The 19,403-nt window shown below is 42.6% G+C and overlaps 1 protein-coding gene across 1 annotated transcript; it reads left to right on the top strand.

Annotated features, from left to right (window-relative positions):
* Positions 1-2,002: 2,002 nt before the first annotated feature.
* On the top strand, positions 2,003-3,600 carry LOC138512948 (protein SSUH2 homolog). The gene has a single exon (XM_069627691.1). It carries the CDS (start codon positions 2,147-2,149, stop codon positions 3,263-3,265), a length of 1,119 nt encoding a protein of 372 aa, XP_069483792.1. The 5' UTR covers positions 2,003-2,146; the 3' UTR covers positions 3,266-3,600.
* Positions 3,601-19,403: the final 15,803 nt, after the last annotated feature.

The raw sequence follows: 19,403 nt of genomic DNA, 5'->3' as shown, positions 1-19,403 counted from the left end.
AACAGATTTGGTGTGGGGATTAAGATGGGAGATGGCCAGTTTCTCCAGGAGCTTGCCCAGGAAGGGGGTGATGGAGATTGGGCGATAGTTAGCCGGGCAGGAGGGGTCAGCAGAGGGTTTCTTAAGAAGAGGTTGCACAAGGGAGTGCTTCAGGGGGGATGGAAGACTGCAGTGGCGAAGGAGTGGTTGCAGAAATCAGCCAGGGCAGGAGACAGGGAGTCAATATGGTCCTTGATAGTTTTGGAGGAACAGGGATGAACCTGTTTCGACGAGACTTTCATGGATCGGACTTGTCGAGAAACCACGTCTGCAGAGAAAAGGGTAAAAGCAAAGAAGGAGGGTGGGGTGGCTGCAGAAGGGGTCAGAGGAAGAGCAGGAAATAGAGGGAGGGAAAGCATGGCAACATATATCTGCTGGCAGAATACATAGTGGACCTGTTGTAAGTACCCGGGCTGTCTGGGTGTACCACTGTTCTGGATTTGGGCAGCTGAATCCAGGCATAGGCATTCACTTAAATTGCAAGCTAAGGAGTTAAAGCTAGATATGTTTGCAGTTTCCTGTTTCAGAGAACCTATGTCAGAAATCGGCTTCCAAAGCATACAATATTTAATACATAGCTCACACACGGGTATCCCCAGACACTTCAAACAGCTTTTCTCCAACTGCCAGACCAACCGTCCCCTGCCGAACACACACAACTCAGCACTCTCCAACCTCACAGCATTCTAGCGTGATGTCACCAACTCTAACATCAGCACATAGCCACGGCCCACAGCACCAAGACAGAATACTAAAGTCTCCCTCAGTTTCTTTACTCAACCAGACACGAAACACCAAATATGACCTGCACCTCACAAGCCTTCATTCCAAAACACCACACATTCCAAACGCCCTCCTAGAACGTGGCCGCCAAAATAGAATCACACCTGGAAACCAAATAGAAAACATAAGGCAAAGGAAAACTGGCTAAGATCCATAGCACGGCAACATACATAGGTTTGTGTTGCACCAATAGGTTACAAGAAAGTGCAATATGCTAATAAGCTGCTAACAGGAAACAAAAGCTAACCAGAATAGAATTCCAAAAAGTGAGCTGTCCCAACACAACCCCTCACCGCTGACTACAACACCAACCTCACTCCCTCCTATACCGACAAAGAAAAACTGTGGCACCTACTGAGAAGCCCACCCAATGACAAAAGGATGCTGAAACTGCCACTACAGCCCAAGCAACAGGGTTACGCACAAAAACAAACTTTCGGAAGGGGACTGCCACTCTCCATGGTCTCTGTCCTGCCACGTATAAATATGCATTGGAAAAGTATGTTTGGGTTTAGTGGTGTGGCGGTGAGCCACGGGGTCTGCTCCTTAAGATATCCTCGTCGCCAGTGACAAAAGGGGAAGACACTAAGTGGAGACAACTCTTAGTTTATTTAGTAGACCCCGTGGCTCACCGCCACACTGCTAAGCCCAACCATCCTTTTCCAATGCGCAGCTGGAACTACCCAAGACGAGCTGGCATTCAAGCGCACATGCCACTCACATTATGACAACGTGCAATGAGGTGTCCTTAACATACTCATAAAAATAAATAATTCGTTTAAACATAACGATTCATGGATACATTTATAAAGGAAAAGTTCACAACATCTGCTGGTTAATTTCAGTTAAGCAAGACTGCAACATTTTCTCCAATAGGAAGAGGTACCTGTATGAACATTTTCTTTTGTCTAGTCCATCTTCGCTCAAAATAGAGTTGATTCACAAGTGAAGGTTTGAAAGATTTAGCTTCTTTTGATCCTCTGGCAAATGATCTCCCTCCTTCTGATGGGATCCTACCTCCTTCTGATTGGAGTCCTTGAGAAAGCGCCTTGCCGTGTGCCCGAGCTGTGAAAATACACCAGAATGAGAGAACAAAGTGACCAAGGCAAAACTTGTGACATCATTGGAATCTTAAGCATCGGACAGTGTTCCAAGTTCTGATGCAGGGACTGCAGCACAGGGGAAGCAAACAATGGTCCTTTCATGACAGCAATGTGAGAAACACCCTCCTGGAAATTGAAATGGGAGGAGGAAGAGAAGGCTATACCCGTATCAATCCCTGCAAGACTTCCCTCCTATAGCGTCGAGGTATGAAACCATCGCCATGCAGGAAGCACTGGAACATTTTGACAAGTCATTGTCAGGCTTGGAAAACTTGGCTTGCGCCTTGGGGGACCCAGCTGATGATCGGGTGCCATCGACCTCCAACCCATCGATATCGTCATCGTCAGCATCTCATTCCGGCTCAGGGGCAAAAAAAGAAGAAAAACAATGCAAGAAGTCTCGAGAGATCATTCTGCCGGTCCGTTATACTTTTTTGTCAGAACAACAGATACGGGAAGTGCTGCTGAAATGGGTGTCCAACAAGCCTTCTTACCGGAAGTCGGCGGCTCGGCAAATGATCTTCACCGTTGTTAACTCCGTCATTGTTTACCTTTATAGACTCGAGACATTCTCGGAAAAACGGTCCGTCTACCTTCAGCAGGAGCCCTACCAAGACTGCGTCCTGGATTTGCCCATCAAGGGTTGGCACATGGGCCTGTGGGATATACCAACCGCCCCCACGCAGATGTTTACAAATGAGGTGAAAAGTGTGCGCATACCCCATACTGATCAGATCAAGACGTGCCCCGAGTGTCACGGCACTAAGTGCGTGCCCTGTTGCGAATGCCACGCCACGGGGCGCGTGCGGTGCATAGCGTGTCAGGGCAGCGGCACCATTCGACTGGGGTTGCCATGCTTGGTGTGCCACGGGAGGCAGATCGTGATGTGCATGAAATGCATGGGCGAGACCAAGCTGCATTGCTCGTGTTGTAACGGAAGGGGCCTTACTTGCTATTACCAGGAGTTAAAAGCGGAATTTCGCAGCACAGTCCACGAGCACATTTCAACAAGACTGGAGGTCCCGCGCCACTTGGTGGCCACGGCCACCGGGGAGATTCTTTTAGACCACAACGACAGAACCGTCAGCCCGATCACCACGTTTTCTGAAGTCGACATTAACCGAGTTTCCCGAATGTTCGTCAGGATAAGCCGAAGCATTGCTGGGCCCGACTGCCGCATTTTGCGCCAGAGGCATCATCTAAAGGCCATTCCATTCACTAGTGTTTACTTCCGGTGGCGGACTGAAGTTGGGCATTTTTTCTTGTATGGAATTGAAGAGTCAATTTACTGCACCGAATATCCTCAAAGGACTGCCTCCTGCTTGCCTTTATGTCGTTAACGTAATTCAGAAACAAACAAATGTCAGCGTGTGTCCATGTGTGCCGATGGCAGGTACATTTTTTCTGTTTTGGTTTCTTCATTCCACAACACTAGAATTTGTTGTAAAATGGGAGTTCAGATGAGGGCAGAAATACACTTGCATAAAAACAGTTTGTATTCTCGCCATTCATTTGCAATATAGGCATTTCCAAATAGTGGCGCAAGCAGAATTGGTCTAGTATCCTTCCCTTCACCCTCCTACATGCTGTTTGGAAGACCTTCTAACCAGGTTGTCTATTACTAACCACCAGACAGTTTTGCAATTACCTGATGCATTAAAGTGGCTTACTAATTCAGAAATCCAATCGGTTTACTTCTTCTAATTTTGTATGATCACCTAGGATAATCCGACGTCCGGTGGGATGGGAGATTGAAAGAGTGTCCTCCAAAAATGTACTTTCTTTTGAGACAGTTCTTGTGAATTGTGATAAATCATTGAATTGTTAGACGTTGGGCCTGCCTTTGAAGAGAGAACTTAAGATACACTCTCAATCTGCAAGCCGGTTAACAAGTATCCATGTCCCTGTTGCACCCGCAGCAGACACCTGCTCTTACCAAAGCAGGGATCAATTGCTCCAATGGGTTATGTTGAAAAGGAGTATTTTAACATACTAAAACCACTGCATTTTTAAGAGCGAGCATGGTGACCGGATGCAAGGCGTGCAGAGGTTTGAGAGGGACACAAGACGGGCTCTGAATGCATGCTGTGCAGTGCTGGCTCAAGGATTGATACTGCGATAGATGGAATGATGTTTCACCACTCCAACAATTCTTTGTGGTCTTCCTTCTGTCCTTCCACATTTCTTGCTAGCAGGATACATTACAGCGCTTTAAAAATACAGCGGTGGAGGTGTTTGGGGTGAGTGTCCTTCAAATGATGTTTACAATCAAGAAATCAAAACATTTAGTAACGAGCACTATACTTGCCATAATGTCTTCCTCCGCTCTCTGGCCTTCAGGGGCACTCCCAACAATGACTTTCAGTGTTGTGATATGGCATTTATAACGCGTCTATACACAAGTGTTTCAACATATTATATAATTATTGAGCCAGCTTTCCGAGTGTGGCTCGCTTTCTTGTCCGATGCAAGTTCTCATGTGCTTTTCATAAGTAAAGGTTGTCCACATGTATGGAATAGAATTTATAAAAGTCTACACAGATATGTTTTCAATGTTACTGGGCTTAAATGCATAACTAAGGTGTACTCTCCATCAGGGAAAGGGAGCCTTTCAGCATGTCTTCGTTTACCTATTGTAGTTGCCCCAGCAGATGAGAAGGTGAACCTTGCCTGTGGTGAGATGTACCTGGGTACTAGTGATTGTCCTGTGTGTTCACATGATGTGCATGCATATCATTCTCACTGTGAGGTAGAGTATCATCGATAGACCATCTAAATGGTCAGTTTGGGCAACAGCGTGGGCAGCTCGCAGTACAAGACCTATAAGGAACATTCTTAACCAATGGATGCAGCCTTGAAATATGTTTAATAAATGTTGCCCAGATTCCTTCATAGACTATTTGCAAATCTGAATGGTGAAACTGTACATTTTCCACCAAATCATTAATGCAAGTAGGAGTCACTGGATGATGGAACTGTTCTAGAGTAGACAACATCCTTCTTGGGGAAGTCCTTATTTAATTGGCACCTTTTCCAAGACTCCGGGGTTGGATCCATTGAGACTCATTCTGTGCCTGTGTTGTAACTTCAAACAACTCTCCAGCCATCGTTCCAGATTGTGTGGGTGGTTGTGGAGAAGAACAGCAGGAGGTTGGGGAAGACTGGGGAGAGGTCAGGCACACTACCTCTGGTTAAGGTCTTTTATTTGTGTTCAAAATAAACTTGTTGGCCTCCCTACCGTCTCCGCCTCATTGTAGTATCCTGGCAACTTTGCCTGGGAAATGTTAGCTTACGTTCATTTCATGCTTCATGGCACAGAGGGCAAATGCACGTACGTGGACACCTGCACATGAGGCAACCAGGGACAATCTGTGTGATGAATATTAGCATGTGCATCTGCTATGCTCATTGAGCCTGGTAGAGATCTCACTGTAACAACTGCACATATATAGTAAAAAAAAGGACTGTAAATTAGGTGTTACTGCATTCATGTGGTAAATGCCCAGTCCGTTCCTGCCAAATGCGGGGATTGATTGGAATTGCAGGGGAAAATCAGACCAATAAGCAATAACGGTTGGGCTTTTTATGAAGCACCAAAACCACAGTGCTCAAATGTAGCACAATAGTGGCATATGCATTCCCAGGAACCCTCAAAGAAGAACACCTGATAAAGTTGCATGCTCCACAAGTGTATAGTGTTGTATTTATATATTCCTTGCACAGCTTTAATTATTACATTGTTAGGCACCCAGTCCTGCGTGTGCGTGAGATGGAATGTTTCCTGTTAAAGCGGTGTTGTGATTCTAAGAACGGGGGTTGAGACGGAGATGAGTGGACGGACCGAGTGAAAGCAGGACAGGGTGGCGGGTTTTATTATATGCGTTTAATAAACTTGGATTTGCGCTTACGTTTCTTCAGTGTCTGACCGCATACTTCATTTGGCGACGAGGAGGGTCTACTTGGCACCGGCACCCACGTATCAGAAGAAAAAGAAAAGGAAAAGCGAGAGCGGTAGCTCTGAGCGAACTTTCCACGTTTTCTTGTACGGTCGTTGGCTGTTTCGTTGGCACCAGGATCAGAAAGGATCATCTATGATCCAGGAGAAACTTTCACTCGGAGCGCGTGAGGGGGACACAGTTTGTTGTTTTCAGCAAAAACTAGAGGAAAGAACATTGGGAAACGTCACACGCGTCACGTGACACGCCTCCATATTATCTGATACGAGGAAGTCAGGCGGGGATGTTGCGAGGCACACTTCATCCTCGTCACAGTATATATGCAAAAGCCATAATATACAAATGGTCACTCTCATGAAGAAATTAAATTATAGTTTATGGATTATACTTTTTTGTGAACATTTACCTAACCACAACAGGACATTTTACCTTGTAATGTTTGTATGCAAGTCAAGTAAAAAGTCAAGTAAAAAGTGAGTTCTGAAGTGAATCTCATTTAAGTGGACTTGGAGGAAAGTGTTCATACTTTTCATAGTACAGTTTTGGCTATGCAAGGAATTAGTATTCAGCCACCAGCCAGTTTTCTTCCAACTCCTGGGCAACCTACGGTGGTTTGGTCCGAATGGAAGGAGTTTTGGTTGAATTACAGAATTACCAGGCGACGAAGCTGGTGATAGTAATGAGCATGATAGAGCCCTGAGACAATTAGATAAATAAAATATTATGCCTGGAGACTGATGTGGCAATAAATAGGTACAATTTTTACACAAGAGCTCAGAAAGAACAGGAAAACATAGAAGAATAGCCCGTACATGTCACTTTGGAAATGGAATCATCCTTGATGAACTTATTAGGGACCAAATTATAATTCATACAAGAGACATGCTTATTCAAGATAGGTTATGGATGGTGGGGAACTCATCTCTACCAGAGACTATTGCCATTGCGAAAAGAATAGAGCACAGCCAATTGTGTTCTAAAGAGATGAAGAATAAAAAGCAGGAAGCCACTCAGAACATGTTACAGAGCAGTAGCAAGAATACACAGGAAGTGGAAGAACAAGGACTAGTCCATGCTGTGCGCTCCAGAGATCGAGTTGAGTTTGCCATGAATAAAGGCAACAGACACAAAGGATCGGAGATCAAAGGAAATTTTTCTAAAGGGAAGTCATGGACAAAAACTGAAATCAGGGCCCAGAACACGCAGACAAGAGACAGCGACAGATGTTTCAGTTGTGGTAGAGTAGGCCATTATGCTTACTCCAGAAACTGTCCTGCGATTGGACAAAAAAGTGGAAATTGTGGAATTAAAGGGCATTTTGCAGTTATATGTAGACGCAAAAATAGGATTTCAGCTATTCAAGAGAAGGAAGAAGAGTTAGATGAAAAGAGAGTATTCGTAATGCATGAACCACCTCGAGGAGGGTTTAAATGTGCAAGTTGTGAAATCATTTTAGACAATTGGAAATTGAAAGTAAATGTTGATGGTTGTTCATCTTGGACCATTATTACAAGGAAGACTTGGCAGAAATTGGTTGCGGAAGGCCTCAGAAGCAAATTGAAAGCATCAGACATAAAGAATCGAGGTGGATTTGAAGGGTCGAAAATACACATTGTTGGTTGGTTTTCAAGCATTATTCAATTCAAAGACAAACATGCTCAAGTATATGTTGCTGAAAAAGGTGTAAGTATAATAGGTTGCAGAGACCAAGCAGGTTTAAGAATAAGGCTGGATCCGTGTGAAGAAGAGCAAATTCTGATTGTGAACAGCAGCAAAGAGCAAACTAAGAAAACTGTTGAATCCTGGCAATGATTTACAATCAAGTTTGGGGTTGTTTAAAAATTTTGCTCATAGAATACGACCCAAACAGGAAGCAGTACCAGTAACGCACACGAAACAAATACCATTTGCTATTGTTGATAAAGTTGAACAAGAATTAGTAAAATTAGAATCAGAAGGGATGATTGAAAAGATTGAATCATCACAATGGGTGAGTTCTATTGTTGTAGCTATAAAGAAAAATGGGAAACCAAGAATTTGCGTGGACTTGAGAGATGTTAACAAGAACATCCTCACAGACATATTGCCTTTGCCAATAATATCTGAGATGTAAATCGCATTGGGGATGCAGATACTTTTTCAACGTTAGACTTATCTAGTGCATACCACCAGATATCACTTACAGAAGACTGCAGAGACATGACAGCGTTTATCACATCATATGGCCTTTATCGCCTTCAAGCGGATGCCTTTTGGATTGGCATCCACAACAGCGGTTTTTCAAAGAGTGATGACTCATGTTCTAAAATGTTTAGCCGGGACACTAGTATAGCAAGATGACATTATTGTTTTTGGTAAAGGTTCAGACGAAGATGATAAAAGGTTGGATGAGGTGTTGACAAGATTGAATGCGGTTGGGTTGGAAATAGAGGATAGTAAATGCAGATTCAATGTGAAGGAGGTTGAGTATCTAGGTCACATGGTGAATGGGAAGGGGTACAAACCTAAGTTGGAGGCTATGAAGGCGATTAGAGATTCGCCTAATCCTACCAATAAGGATGAGCTCAGGTTGTTTCTTTGGCTATGCAAGTATTAGAATAAATTTGTTAAAAATTTCACCAGTGTGACGGAACCTTTGAGGAAACTAATGAAAAAAGATGCAAAGTTTGAGTGGAGTGATGAATGCAATATAGCAACATAATGCATAAAAAATTAGATTTGTGGAGCTGTAGAGTTGGGAGGGTTTGTTTTTGGTAGACAGACCAAAGTCACTGTGGATGCCAGTGGGAGTGGTTTAGGAGTGGTTTTGTCGCAGATCGTTGATGATGGTGGTGAAAAAATAATAAATCATGCTTCTAGGTTGATCTCCGATACTGAAAGTAGGTATTCAGTTATTGAAAAACAATTGTTAGCTTGCGTTTGGGCAGTTAATTATTTTAGAAAGTATCTTTGGGGAAGCAGATTTATAATACAGACAGACCATAAACCTTTACTTGAAGTACTTACTGTGCGTGGGATGTGTAGAGATTCTCCCAGGTTGGCCAGATGAAGCTTCAAATTGCAAGATTATCACTTTACGGTAAAGTATGTCCCAGGTAAAATAAATCTAATAGCTGATTATTTATCTAGGTTGCCTTTGGCAGATGGTAACTTGGGCGTTGAGGAAGACTGAGGTTGTAGCAACCATTTTTGAAGTGACATCAAGAGAAACATGGTTAAGTGAACTTGGTAAGGATGAGACGTTGCAAAAAGTCATGAGGTATACAAAATCAGGTTGGCCTGAGAAAAGGTTGGTTTGTAATGACTGTATGAAGTTCTGGGAGATTAGAGATGAATTCTCAGTTGAAAATTATTTTTTGGTAAGGGGGATAAATGGATTCCTCCGCAGGAGTTGTATAAGGAGTTAATTGAAAAGGCTCACCGAGGACATCTAGGTATTATAGGTACGAAGAACAATGTAAGGACAAAATATTGTTGGCCTGGTATGGACTTGATGGTTGAAAGATTTGTCAGGAATTATTGGCCATGCCGAAAATAGTGACAAAGTTGCAAAAGTTTTAAGTTGGAACCTATCAACATCTCTAAAGCGGATGGATATGCCATGGGACAATGTAGGTATTGACATAGTGGGCCCTTATGGAAATTTGGTACATGAGAAGAAATTCTTGATGGTGTTGGTGGACTACTACTCAGGTTGGTTGGAAATCAAGTCTGTTAATAAGATTGACTCTAATGAAGTGATAACATTTTTGGTGCAAGTATTTAGAAGGGAAGGGTATCCTAAAGTGATCATCAGTGACAATGGAGTACAGTTCAGAAGTAGAAAGGTGAAGGAGTTTGCCAAATGTTCTGGAATTGATTGGAGATTTTCAGCACTGTATCACCTGCAAACTAACAGGTTGGTGGAGAGGTGCAATAGAGTCATTGTAGAGACAGTAGAACTAGCATTGAGGAACAATATGTCTTTCGATGAGGCACTTAAGGAGAAGTTGTGGAGTGTGAGAGTGTCTGGCACTTAAGGAGAAGTTGTGGAGTGTGAGAGTGTCAGAAGAGACACGGGTAAATCGCCATTTAAAATGATGAGAGGGAGAGTACCCAAAAGTTTACTTAACCCTGTGTGGGTGAATTATAGGAAGAGTATGTGATAGCGAGGAGGTGTGGGTTAATAATCTCACCTGGTGACCTTGTAAGAATCAAATTGGGCCGCAATGTGAGGAAGGGTGAGTCCAAGTACAGCAGTCCGGTTAAAGTTATTGAAGTGTTTAAAAGAGCTGTTAGAGTTCGAAGAGGATCTATTTGGAATTTGGACAGGGTTAGTAAGTGGAAGTGGAGTGGTGCTGATAGAGTGGAGAATTGGATGGAGAAGAGATATAATACAAGAGCTATTGAGCTGTTTGGGGATGATGTTCGCTCACAAAATAGCATCATGAATGGGGAACAAGGAAATGAAATGGGAGAGTTAAATGTACATCGAGAGAATGACTCTGAAGTTGTTAATGATAACAGAATTGTTCGAAGTTCAAGACTCAGGAGATTACCTAATTGGTCGAAAGACTATGCCATGGACAATTGAAAATGAGACTTTACCTTTGGGTCTAAAGTTTTTTTTTTGTTTCACAGCTTTATAATTATCCTGAAGAAATCTTCAGTCTTTGGTTGCCTTTTGGTTTTGTTTATTGTTTTTTTCTTATTTGTTTTATTCAATTTTATTTGTTATAAGGGGGGATGATGTTGTATTTATATATTCCTTGCACAGCTTTAATTATTACATTGTTTATGCACCCAGTCCTGCATGTGCGTGAGATGGAATGTTTCGTGATAAAGCGGTGTTGTGATTCTAAGAACGAGGGTTGAGACGGATATGAGTGGATGGAGTGAGTGAAAGCAGGACAGGGTGCCGGGTTTTATCATATGCGTGAAATAAACTTGGATTTGCGCTTACGTTTCTTCAGTGTCTGACCGCATACTTCATATAGGCTGGCACTTGCATATCAGCAATAACTTAATATGTGATTTAATGACAGTGTATTGTGTGGGCAGTATTGAATGTCTCTTTATTAAAGGGGCCTCTGAACTGGCTCATCTAACAACAAAATAAATCATCATCTAAATGAGCTGCATTATCATTAAATTCAGCTACCCCCCCAACATAAACTTCAGTTTTTTTCACCTGCCATCTTACTTTGTGAGAGGCCAGCTAAAGTAGTGCATGTCCTCCTTGACACGGGCAGCATTTTGAAAAAGACTGAGATAAATATCAAAATGAAACATGTATTGGCAAGATAACAGTTCATTTAAAAGTACAATCAGGTGCTAAGACAAAATATTCTCCAGGCAATACGCCCAGGCCAGTTCTCAGTCTTAGACTGGGCCATAGGACAATAGGGCAGCCTAACAGGGCCACATTGGGCAGTTTTTCTGGGCCACTTTGATTTCTTGTTGCTGTGGTATCCCTGCTCTTCGCACTCCTCGCCTCCTCTAAGAAATGCAGACACCTTGGACTGAAGGTAGACTGGGTCTTTATTTTCTCTTCAGGTCTAGAAAAATATGCTGCATGAAAAGGCCCCACCGACTGAAATTATAGACATAACAATTCATACTCGCGAACCCACAGGACGGTGCTACATTCTTTGAGGACAGCACCATTCTGAAGAGTCTACTTACTACACTCCTCCCGCTATATTAATCAGTGATACCTTGAGGTACAGTGGGGGCCTGATGGGCTGTGACAATTGCATTGCCCTGTTATTTAGAACAGATGGTAGCTTAACCCTCACTGTATGCACACATGAGGAGATCTCTCCCACTCTGCCTTCCTAACATCATATTGGCCTTTTATTGTAGAGCTATTGTATGCTTATTTTGTCCGACAGCCTTTCAGAATCAATATTAACCCCCCATAGCCTTACTTGGCAGGGAGAGCACCGTTTGGTGTTGGGATGCCTCTAATTAGTTCAAAAAGGGAGAGTCCTTGGTAGAATGTAATGAGAGATGGTGTTCGAGAACCCTCTGTATAACAGCTTTCTTCCAGTCTAAACTGTTAGCCAAAGCCCCACCTATATATTTCTGGATTAGTTTGTTAAACCTCTCCAACATCCTGTTGCTTGAAGATGGTGTACTGAACCATCACAATGTTCTGTACCATTTTCCAAGAGGCATTTGTACATCTCTGCGTATCTGCACTCAACCTCATTGTCGGTCAGGAGGACTACGGTAAAAACCTCTTGTGTTTTCAAGTATATACTTGTGCCTCTGCTGATGATGCACCACAGTAGACCCATGGTGAGCAAGCAGAGACACAGGGCCATTGGCGGTTAGGGTGAGCCTAGATTCAGTGGTTCACTGGTGTCTCTTGTCAATAAACCTGCCTCTCCTTCAGCTGGGTGTGTGCCATCTCCTTCAGTGATCCGCACACTGGACTTGTGATGAGGCACTGCCTCTTCACTATCTGCCCTCCACCTCTGTTCTGGCAGGTAGGGACACCCAGGCTGCCCCAAACTCACACCAGAGCCGCAACCGCACTTTCACAGGTATGCACCTTCTCCAGCATGGATAAAAGCTGCGCCTCCTTGAACCCCTCAGCCCTTCTAAAATAGGCCCCTCAATAGGGGTGGTGAGAGTTACGAGCCGTAGCACACAGAACACCATGTACCATTAAATAAGAGAGCTCCCTCATTAGAGAACAGCACCCTACTGCGCCTCTCCACATCACACCCATTGTGGAGAGCACCACTCAGTGCCCCATGCTGAGGTCTTGGTAACCAGTGGAATTCCTTGAAACCACATCTAACGAAAGTCACTGCACTGTCACAGCTGCAATTTAATTAAGAAAAGGATTATCATTGCCAGTACGTTAATCTGTAGGCATGCCCACTCTCCAAAAAAAAACATACATAGAGAGACTGTTGAACTCAACAAGGCATGAAGTGTGCCCCCCAAAAATAGAACAACTACAAGAGGATAATTCTAGTCACACCACAAACTCGCAGACTTCCTGCCCCAAGCGTCAGATGGCATTCCAGGGTTCAAAAATTGAGATTCGATGAGCAGGAGCTAAAACCAGCTTCGAATGTCGGGTATTATCAAGGAGACAGAAGCTACCGCTGGGAAACCAGGAGTAAGTACCCAGCGCACCATGAATCTAGCTTCCACTGAGATGCACATGTTACATTTTTGCCCGTTTGATTCTTTGTGTTTAAATGTGTACTAGATGTGTCCTAATTCTTCTGTAGTAGCATTCTCAAATACAAACATCCATACATGAAATTAACTTTGAGTAAGGCACACATTGCCCGAGGAGCCAAAAGTAGCTCCCTGGTAGGCTTTTGCTTTCAAGCTAACCAGGCTCTCCTAGGCTAGATGCAGGAGCTAAATAGCTCCCAGCTCCCCTCAATTTCGAACCCAGCATTCTATTCACACCAGCGAAGAATAAAGCTTTTCATTTGAGCTGTGTGAGATTAGCAGTGTAAAACGTGGGTAGGTACTTACCAGCCATCCCAGTACTACCAGATGACCTTGCATGTGTCAGTTTCAATAGGCCCTGCAGGGACAGATATTGCTTACCCAAAGTGAATATGGTCATGGTAAGGCATCTTTTCTACACCAAGGAACAATACTTGGTAGAGACATTTGAATAGCGCAGAACAAAGTCATAATAGACCATTGATGGTGTACACAAACAATCAGAAAGTACAAGGCAACCTTTGGCTCGCTGGAGAATCCAACACAGATGAAGACATCACTGTGGATAAGGGTGTGGAGCAGTCTATGGCATGCAGCAATGCCATCACCAGGGAGAAAGCACACCCACCAGGGCACGCAACGAGCCCCATAGGCACAGTAAGCTGAGCCAAACATCCTAAAAGGTCCCTTGTAGCAAACCTCATAACAAGGTCAACAAGCCAAGTTCATTCCTCAGACCTTTACCCACTGACTGTCTGAGACGTGGCAGCAGTATGCAAATGTCAGGGCACAGGGGTTGCTCAGCTTGGATATGGAAATTGAGTAGCATGTGAATACCCCAATCATTTTTCATAAGTGTGCCTACAGAGCTAACGGGGAGAAGCAGCTTCTAGGGAGACACACTCCAGCATCTCAAGGACCAACATTGCCACCATTGATGAACTAGAAGAATAGAACCTGAGAAGGATGGACTCATCAATCATCTCTCAAACATGTTTCTGTCCTGCAATGGGCTGGAAGAAGTGTGACCCCCTCCCCCGCTCTACTATCCAAGTAGATAGACATAGCAGGCCAAGTCATTTCTTTTATTGCAGATAGAAGGCCCCTGTTCAATGTAATTCTAGCAAAACTGTACCAGCAAACCCATATGCAAAAAGCTGGCCAGACACAATTATCTCCTTTTTTCCAACTACATATTTAGGCCACCGCATAGATATTCTTGGATTCTTTCAAGCACTAATGAGGCACATTGCATTGTTGGTGTTACAGTTTACTGTCAGCCGTGATAGGCAGTGTTAGGGATTTTGTCAAAAGGCTATTTTATAATTTGGTGGTATTTTGGTACAGTGGTAAAATGGTGGTATAGCATGGATATGGTGATGCCCTATATGATGTGACAAAACCCCCCTCTAGTACCTGTATCTGACTTCGGATCACATCTAAGCGTAGGATAGCAGGCTTTGTACATGTGGGAATTCGACAGTGCTAACTATCACTCCAGTCCCTTATCTATGACCTGGACTACTGTCTTGGACAGATTTGGTCAGAAGATACTTCTCATTATTAATAATTCAGTAGTCACATATGCATCATATGTTTCTGAACTTCCTAGCTAGAACCCCAAATTTTACCTCCTGTTTTGCCACCCGTGGTAAAATGTTACCTCTTGCTATTCCCTGTATTTTCACACTCTCTTTGCACTATTGTTTGAAAACTGGTTATTTGGTATGCACATTAATACAACATAGCACCTCTACATTAGGTTTTATGACCAGCCTGTGTTCAGAACAAAACATTTGTATTTTATATCTTACCCAGACCATGGGTTCAGAGGCAATTGGCAGAACATAGTCTAAGAGAAGAAACAAAACACAGCACAACAGCATGCCAACTTTCTTTTCCCCATCTACACTTAAGCAAATGCCTAAAGAACAAAACTGTTCATAAAGTGATCACTTAATCCTGACTGACTGAAAAGATAAAAACAGTTATTCGAACACGCTCCTGAAGTTTACCAATACTCACTTCCAGCATGTGAGACTTATGCGCTGTTATCCTGTGGACCCCCTATCTGAAGTGAATTATCAGTACACAGGAGTGTTGCGAATTCTGCAACTTTGCCACCCACGAAGGACAATTCAAGGCCCCAGCTTCATGGAAAATCTTGCACTGCACGATTCTGCTTTCTCTGCCTGCTGCTCGCCCGTACTTCTCTGAATTACCCCTCCACCCCTTCCGTCAGCTAGATTTATACCTTAACCCTGTTAATCTCACTAACCCTGCCCTTTCCCCTGATGTATGCACATCATCTGAGCTGATCTATCTTTGGAAGCATAGCTTCATAAAAAGAATTCGCAACATTTCATTTCCTCTGGTACAATGGCACTCTTCACCAGAGCACATATTTTTTCACAATTTGTTCAATGAATCTCAGCCAGCAAACTGAGTGCACGTTATAATTCTACTGTAAAACAGCACATTACTTTGCCATTTCCTCGGAAGCATTTTGTACTGCTTTTTAAGGGTAAATTATTAAATTAATTAATGTTAACATATGCATTCAGTGTAAACTGGACAGATGGCCTATTCACCATAAAATTGATCATTTTAAAACGTGCTTAATGTGCATTTCCATTTGCTGTCTGCATGTTGCATTTAGGTTACTGCCTCCTCTAAATATAATGTCATGTCTCACTTACTGCCTCTCATATACAGTGCCCCTACATCTCCATTATCTCTTCTCCTACAGGAGTCTGCCATTATGTTCCTGCTCCAGAAACATGTTGCAAATGGAAGGTGTTCCCTTGAGGCGATGATATCTACTTCCTAATTCTTGCAGAGACTTTCTCTAGGCCATAAGCCATGAGTATTTTTCCCAGGTGTTTGTGAGCCATACACATTTTAAACGTGGGACCCCAAAAGAAATTCGGACCTTTCTTTCGATGGGCCATGCTTTTTTAATGTAGAGTAAGTGCCTATCAAATCTTTACAGGGTTCAATGCCCTTTGCAGAAATGACATGACCTATATACTCAATTATTCCTATGTTGAATTTGCACTTCTCCTTACTTAGAATCATGCCTGACTCTCTCAGTTTCTGTAGGACACAAGCATATTTTGATCATGACTGTCACTTTCCTTCCCTAATATGAGAATGTTTTCTTAAAAATAGAGGATTACTGTCTCCTTAAAAGCTACAGTACCTCATTTATTGAAACATAGAGACCACTGAGACCAACACAAACAGCATCCCTACAAATTTGTAGAGCCCCTCTCCATTGTAATTAAGCCTGTTAATTGTCGGGAATGTGGGTGTAGCCTGGTCTGATTGTGGACGGATATCGGATCAAGTGTGGAGATGACCTATGGTGGGTAACAACTCTGAAATATTAGGTAGGGGTGTTGATCAGGAAAACACTGTGCTAGAGAGCTCTCAGGCCAATGCAAAGAAATCATTTTCCAGAGGGCTTATTCACTACTGCTAGAATCAAAAACCCAATATAAAGATTCTACTCTTTTTATGATGCTTTGTGCCTCTACTTTATTGAGCTTCTTCACTTCTCAGGTAAAGGGGACAATTTCTCACTTTGTGGATAGCTGGAATAGAGCCAGGACACAGTCTGATTTGGGGGAGAAATCCCTTAGCCACTGTACTTCTTACATGAAGAAATGTTGCCCTCCTTTGTCTTCACAACTTACTTAATCACATCATTTGGATTCAATTGTATTTCTAATCTTTTTTGATGTAACCAGCTCTGAAGTGGTCTGGTGCCCCTGCATGTTGCATATATCTTGCTTTTGGCTTTCCTGACTGTCATTGAAAGAGAGGTTGGCCTGGAACCATCCGAACAGGTCTATTTGTATGCCTCCAAATGCTACAGGATTAATGTCCACCATATTGAGAGGGTGCTGGGCACAAAAGTGTTCGAAATGATCATAATTTCTACTAGTTTACAGTCTGGTATACATAACATCCCTCTGCCTACTTAGTTTTTCTTCACTATCCCCTGGACATTTCTACATTCTATATGGACAGCACTGTTACAAAGAGGCTACATGCCACACTGTGTTGTCTTATCATTTCTGGAACCCGACCAATAAGTCAATCTGGAGTGCGAGCAGAGCCAGGATTCTCTAGGGAAAAATAGCTTCTGTCGATGGTTGGAGGTTTAAACAGAGGCTGCACAGGGTTGTTAACTGGAGATCGAAGCCAGCAAAAGATGCAGGAGTTTTTTCTGTAATGAGAGCAACTGAACTTCTTTTTACCCTGGAGAATCCCAGCTACCCTCACACTCTACAATGATAGGGTGGCTGTCGTCCCAGCAATCATACAACAGTTGCACTGTACAGCTACTTTTTCAGGAGATGGACTACTAAAACAGAAGAAAAATTTTTTTAGAACTGAGTTACATGCTCACTTCTTAAGAGAATACCTCACATGAAATATAATTCGCACAGGCATTGTGGTACGCAATGAACCAGCCTCTTTCTAGATGATCCGGAATACACGACAAACTATATAACCACCAAGTGTAGCAGGGACTTTGTTGTTCTCACACTAATCATTGTACAAAGAATTAGTATTAAACTACAAAAGGAATTGGATGAAGCTGAAAAGAAATGTATTAACAGTACTGCAATAATCAATGCTTGTGATAAACTTCAATAAACAAATCGAGATGAGATCTTCCACTATGAACAAAAAAAGAAATAAATAGCCAAAGACTTTTGTGACTTCAAAAATGAAATAACCTAACCAGTCTTAACTAAAGATTATTATGAAACATGCAATCATCTCTGGGAGGCCAGAAACCCCTCATCTAGGGGCAGAAACATTTCACAATGTAAATGGGTTACATTTTCTGACACGTCCAGTAATGGCTCAGATCCAGAACAACATTACAATAACAGAGACCAACAATCACAAGGAGATAACTGCTGTTTTTACAATGCAGAGGCCAAAGAGGCAGGCACAGGGATACCAACTACAAAGAATATCCGATCCAAGGGGCACTGGGACAATTTCAAACCTGAAGAAGGGCCTAGCCACGTTCAACAATATGGAATCCCAGCCGATTATTAACCTGACAAAACGTAGTCTCTTGGAGGCTAAGATTTCAATCTTCAGTAAAGGTCTCTCATTCGTCCCTAATCATTATACAGATTGGTTTGTTATAGAAAAGGAAATAGACCAGTTTGTTCTCAAAGTATGATTAAGAGCTTTCTTTAATGATCAAAACACTAAAACACCATTGACTCGGGCTTCGGACCCAAAACCATTTTTACCCCACTGAATGCACAGATACCTAGTGAAATGATTAGTTTAGAAAAATGTGGCATTGGAGACGTCAGAAACCTGGAAGACAAACACAAGAAAGTCTACAACAGTCTCAGATTCAATGACAGACTAGCCCTAAATTCCTTGAAAGAAGATAACACCATAACAATAAAGCTGACTGACAAAGGCGGAGCGATTGTTGTCATGCCCACAGCAAGTTATGAACAGGCGGTCTTTGATCTTTTAAGTGTGAATCAGAATTACAAAAGACTTCCCAATTGTATGGTAGGCCCAAAACCTGAGTCGGATAAAAGATAATCCAATGAGCCAATACAAGTGCACGAGAAGCAAGAAAAACAAATGTTTATTACATTCTGCCTCACACAGGGACAATTCACGAATCATTCAACATTACATCATTAAATGGTGGTTTATAAGTGAAGAGTGGAGTTGATTTTCACACATTGTTGCAAGACGCATGTAAATTAATTTTTGCTGATTGGACAGTCTTGGCTATGCTATGGGTGAATATATACAATATCTAGACCTATTGGTCTATCCTATCCCTCATGACCATGCTAATGTCTTCCTCTTGCAATGATCTAATAATGGCTCATCACGTTTCTCAGAATTTTGATTGGACATTGGTCAGGTTAAAATTTTGCAACATATAACTCGGTTGGTCATTGGCTGTTTTCATCTCGAATGTTCCTGGGTGGGCTGCTTCCACTTCAATTTACCAATACCTTTGTGAGGTGTGAACAGTGTGGCAACAAAAAGAATACTTCACATTCTTTCTCATGGGACCAAATGGTTGTCACCAAACTACCATTCTCACCATTGTGACTATTCAACTGACAGTTAATATTGCGATTTCTTGTTGGAAACATGTTGCCCATCTCAACAATTCTCCTTCCTTTCCCGTGATGTGTCTGCATGACTTCATGGGCGTGCTTCTTGGCCTCTTGCTAGGGAACCATGGCACATCTAAATTGTAATTGTGTGTGTGTGTGGGTGGGCGTGACTGGTTCTAATACATATGAGCACATATAATTGAATAGGT

The sequence above is a fragment of the Ambystoma mexicanum genome, chromosome 12 (genome assembly GCF_040938575.1).
Source record: "Ambystoma mexicanum isolate Mex_15411 chromosome 12, UKY_AmexF1_1, whole genome shotgun sequence".
Classification (NCBI taxonomy): Eukaryota; Metazoa; Chordata; class Amphibia; order Caudata; family Ambystomatidae; genus Ambystoma; species Ambystoma mexicanum.
The sequence above is the reverse complement of the archived record's forward strand: the minus strand, read 5'-3'. Positions and strand labels throughout refer to the sequence as shown.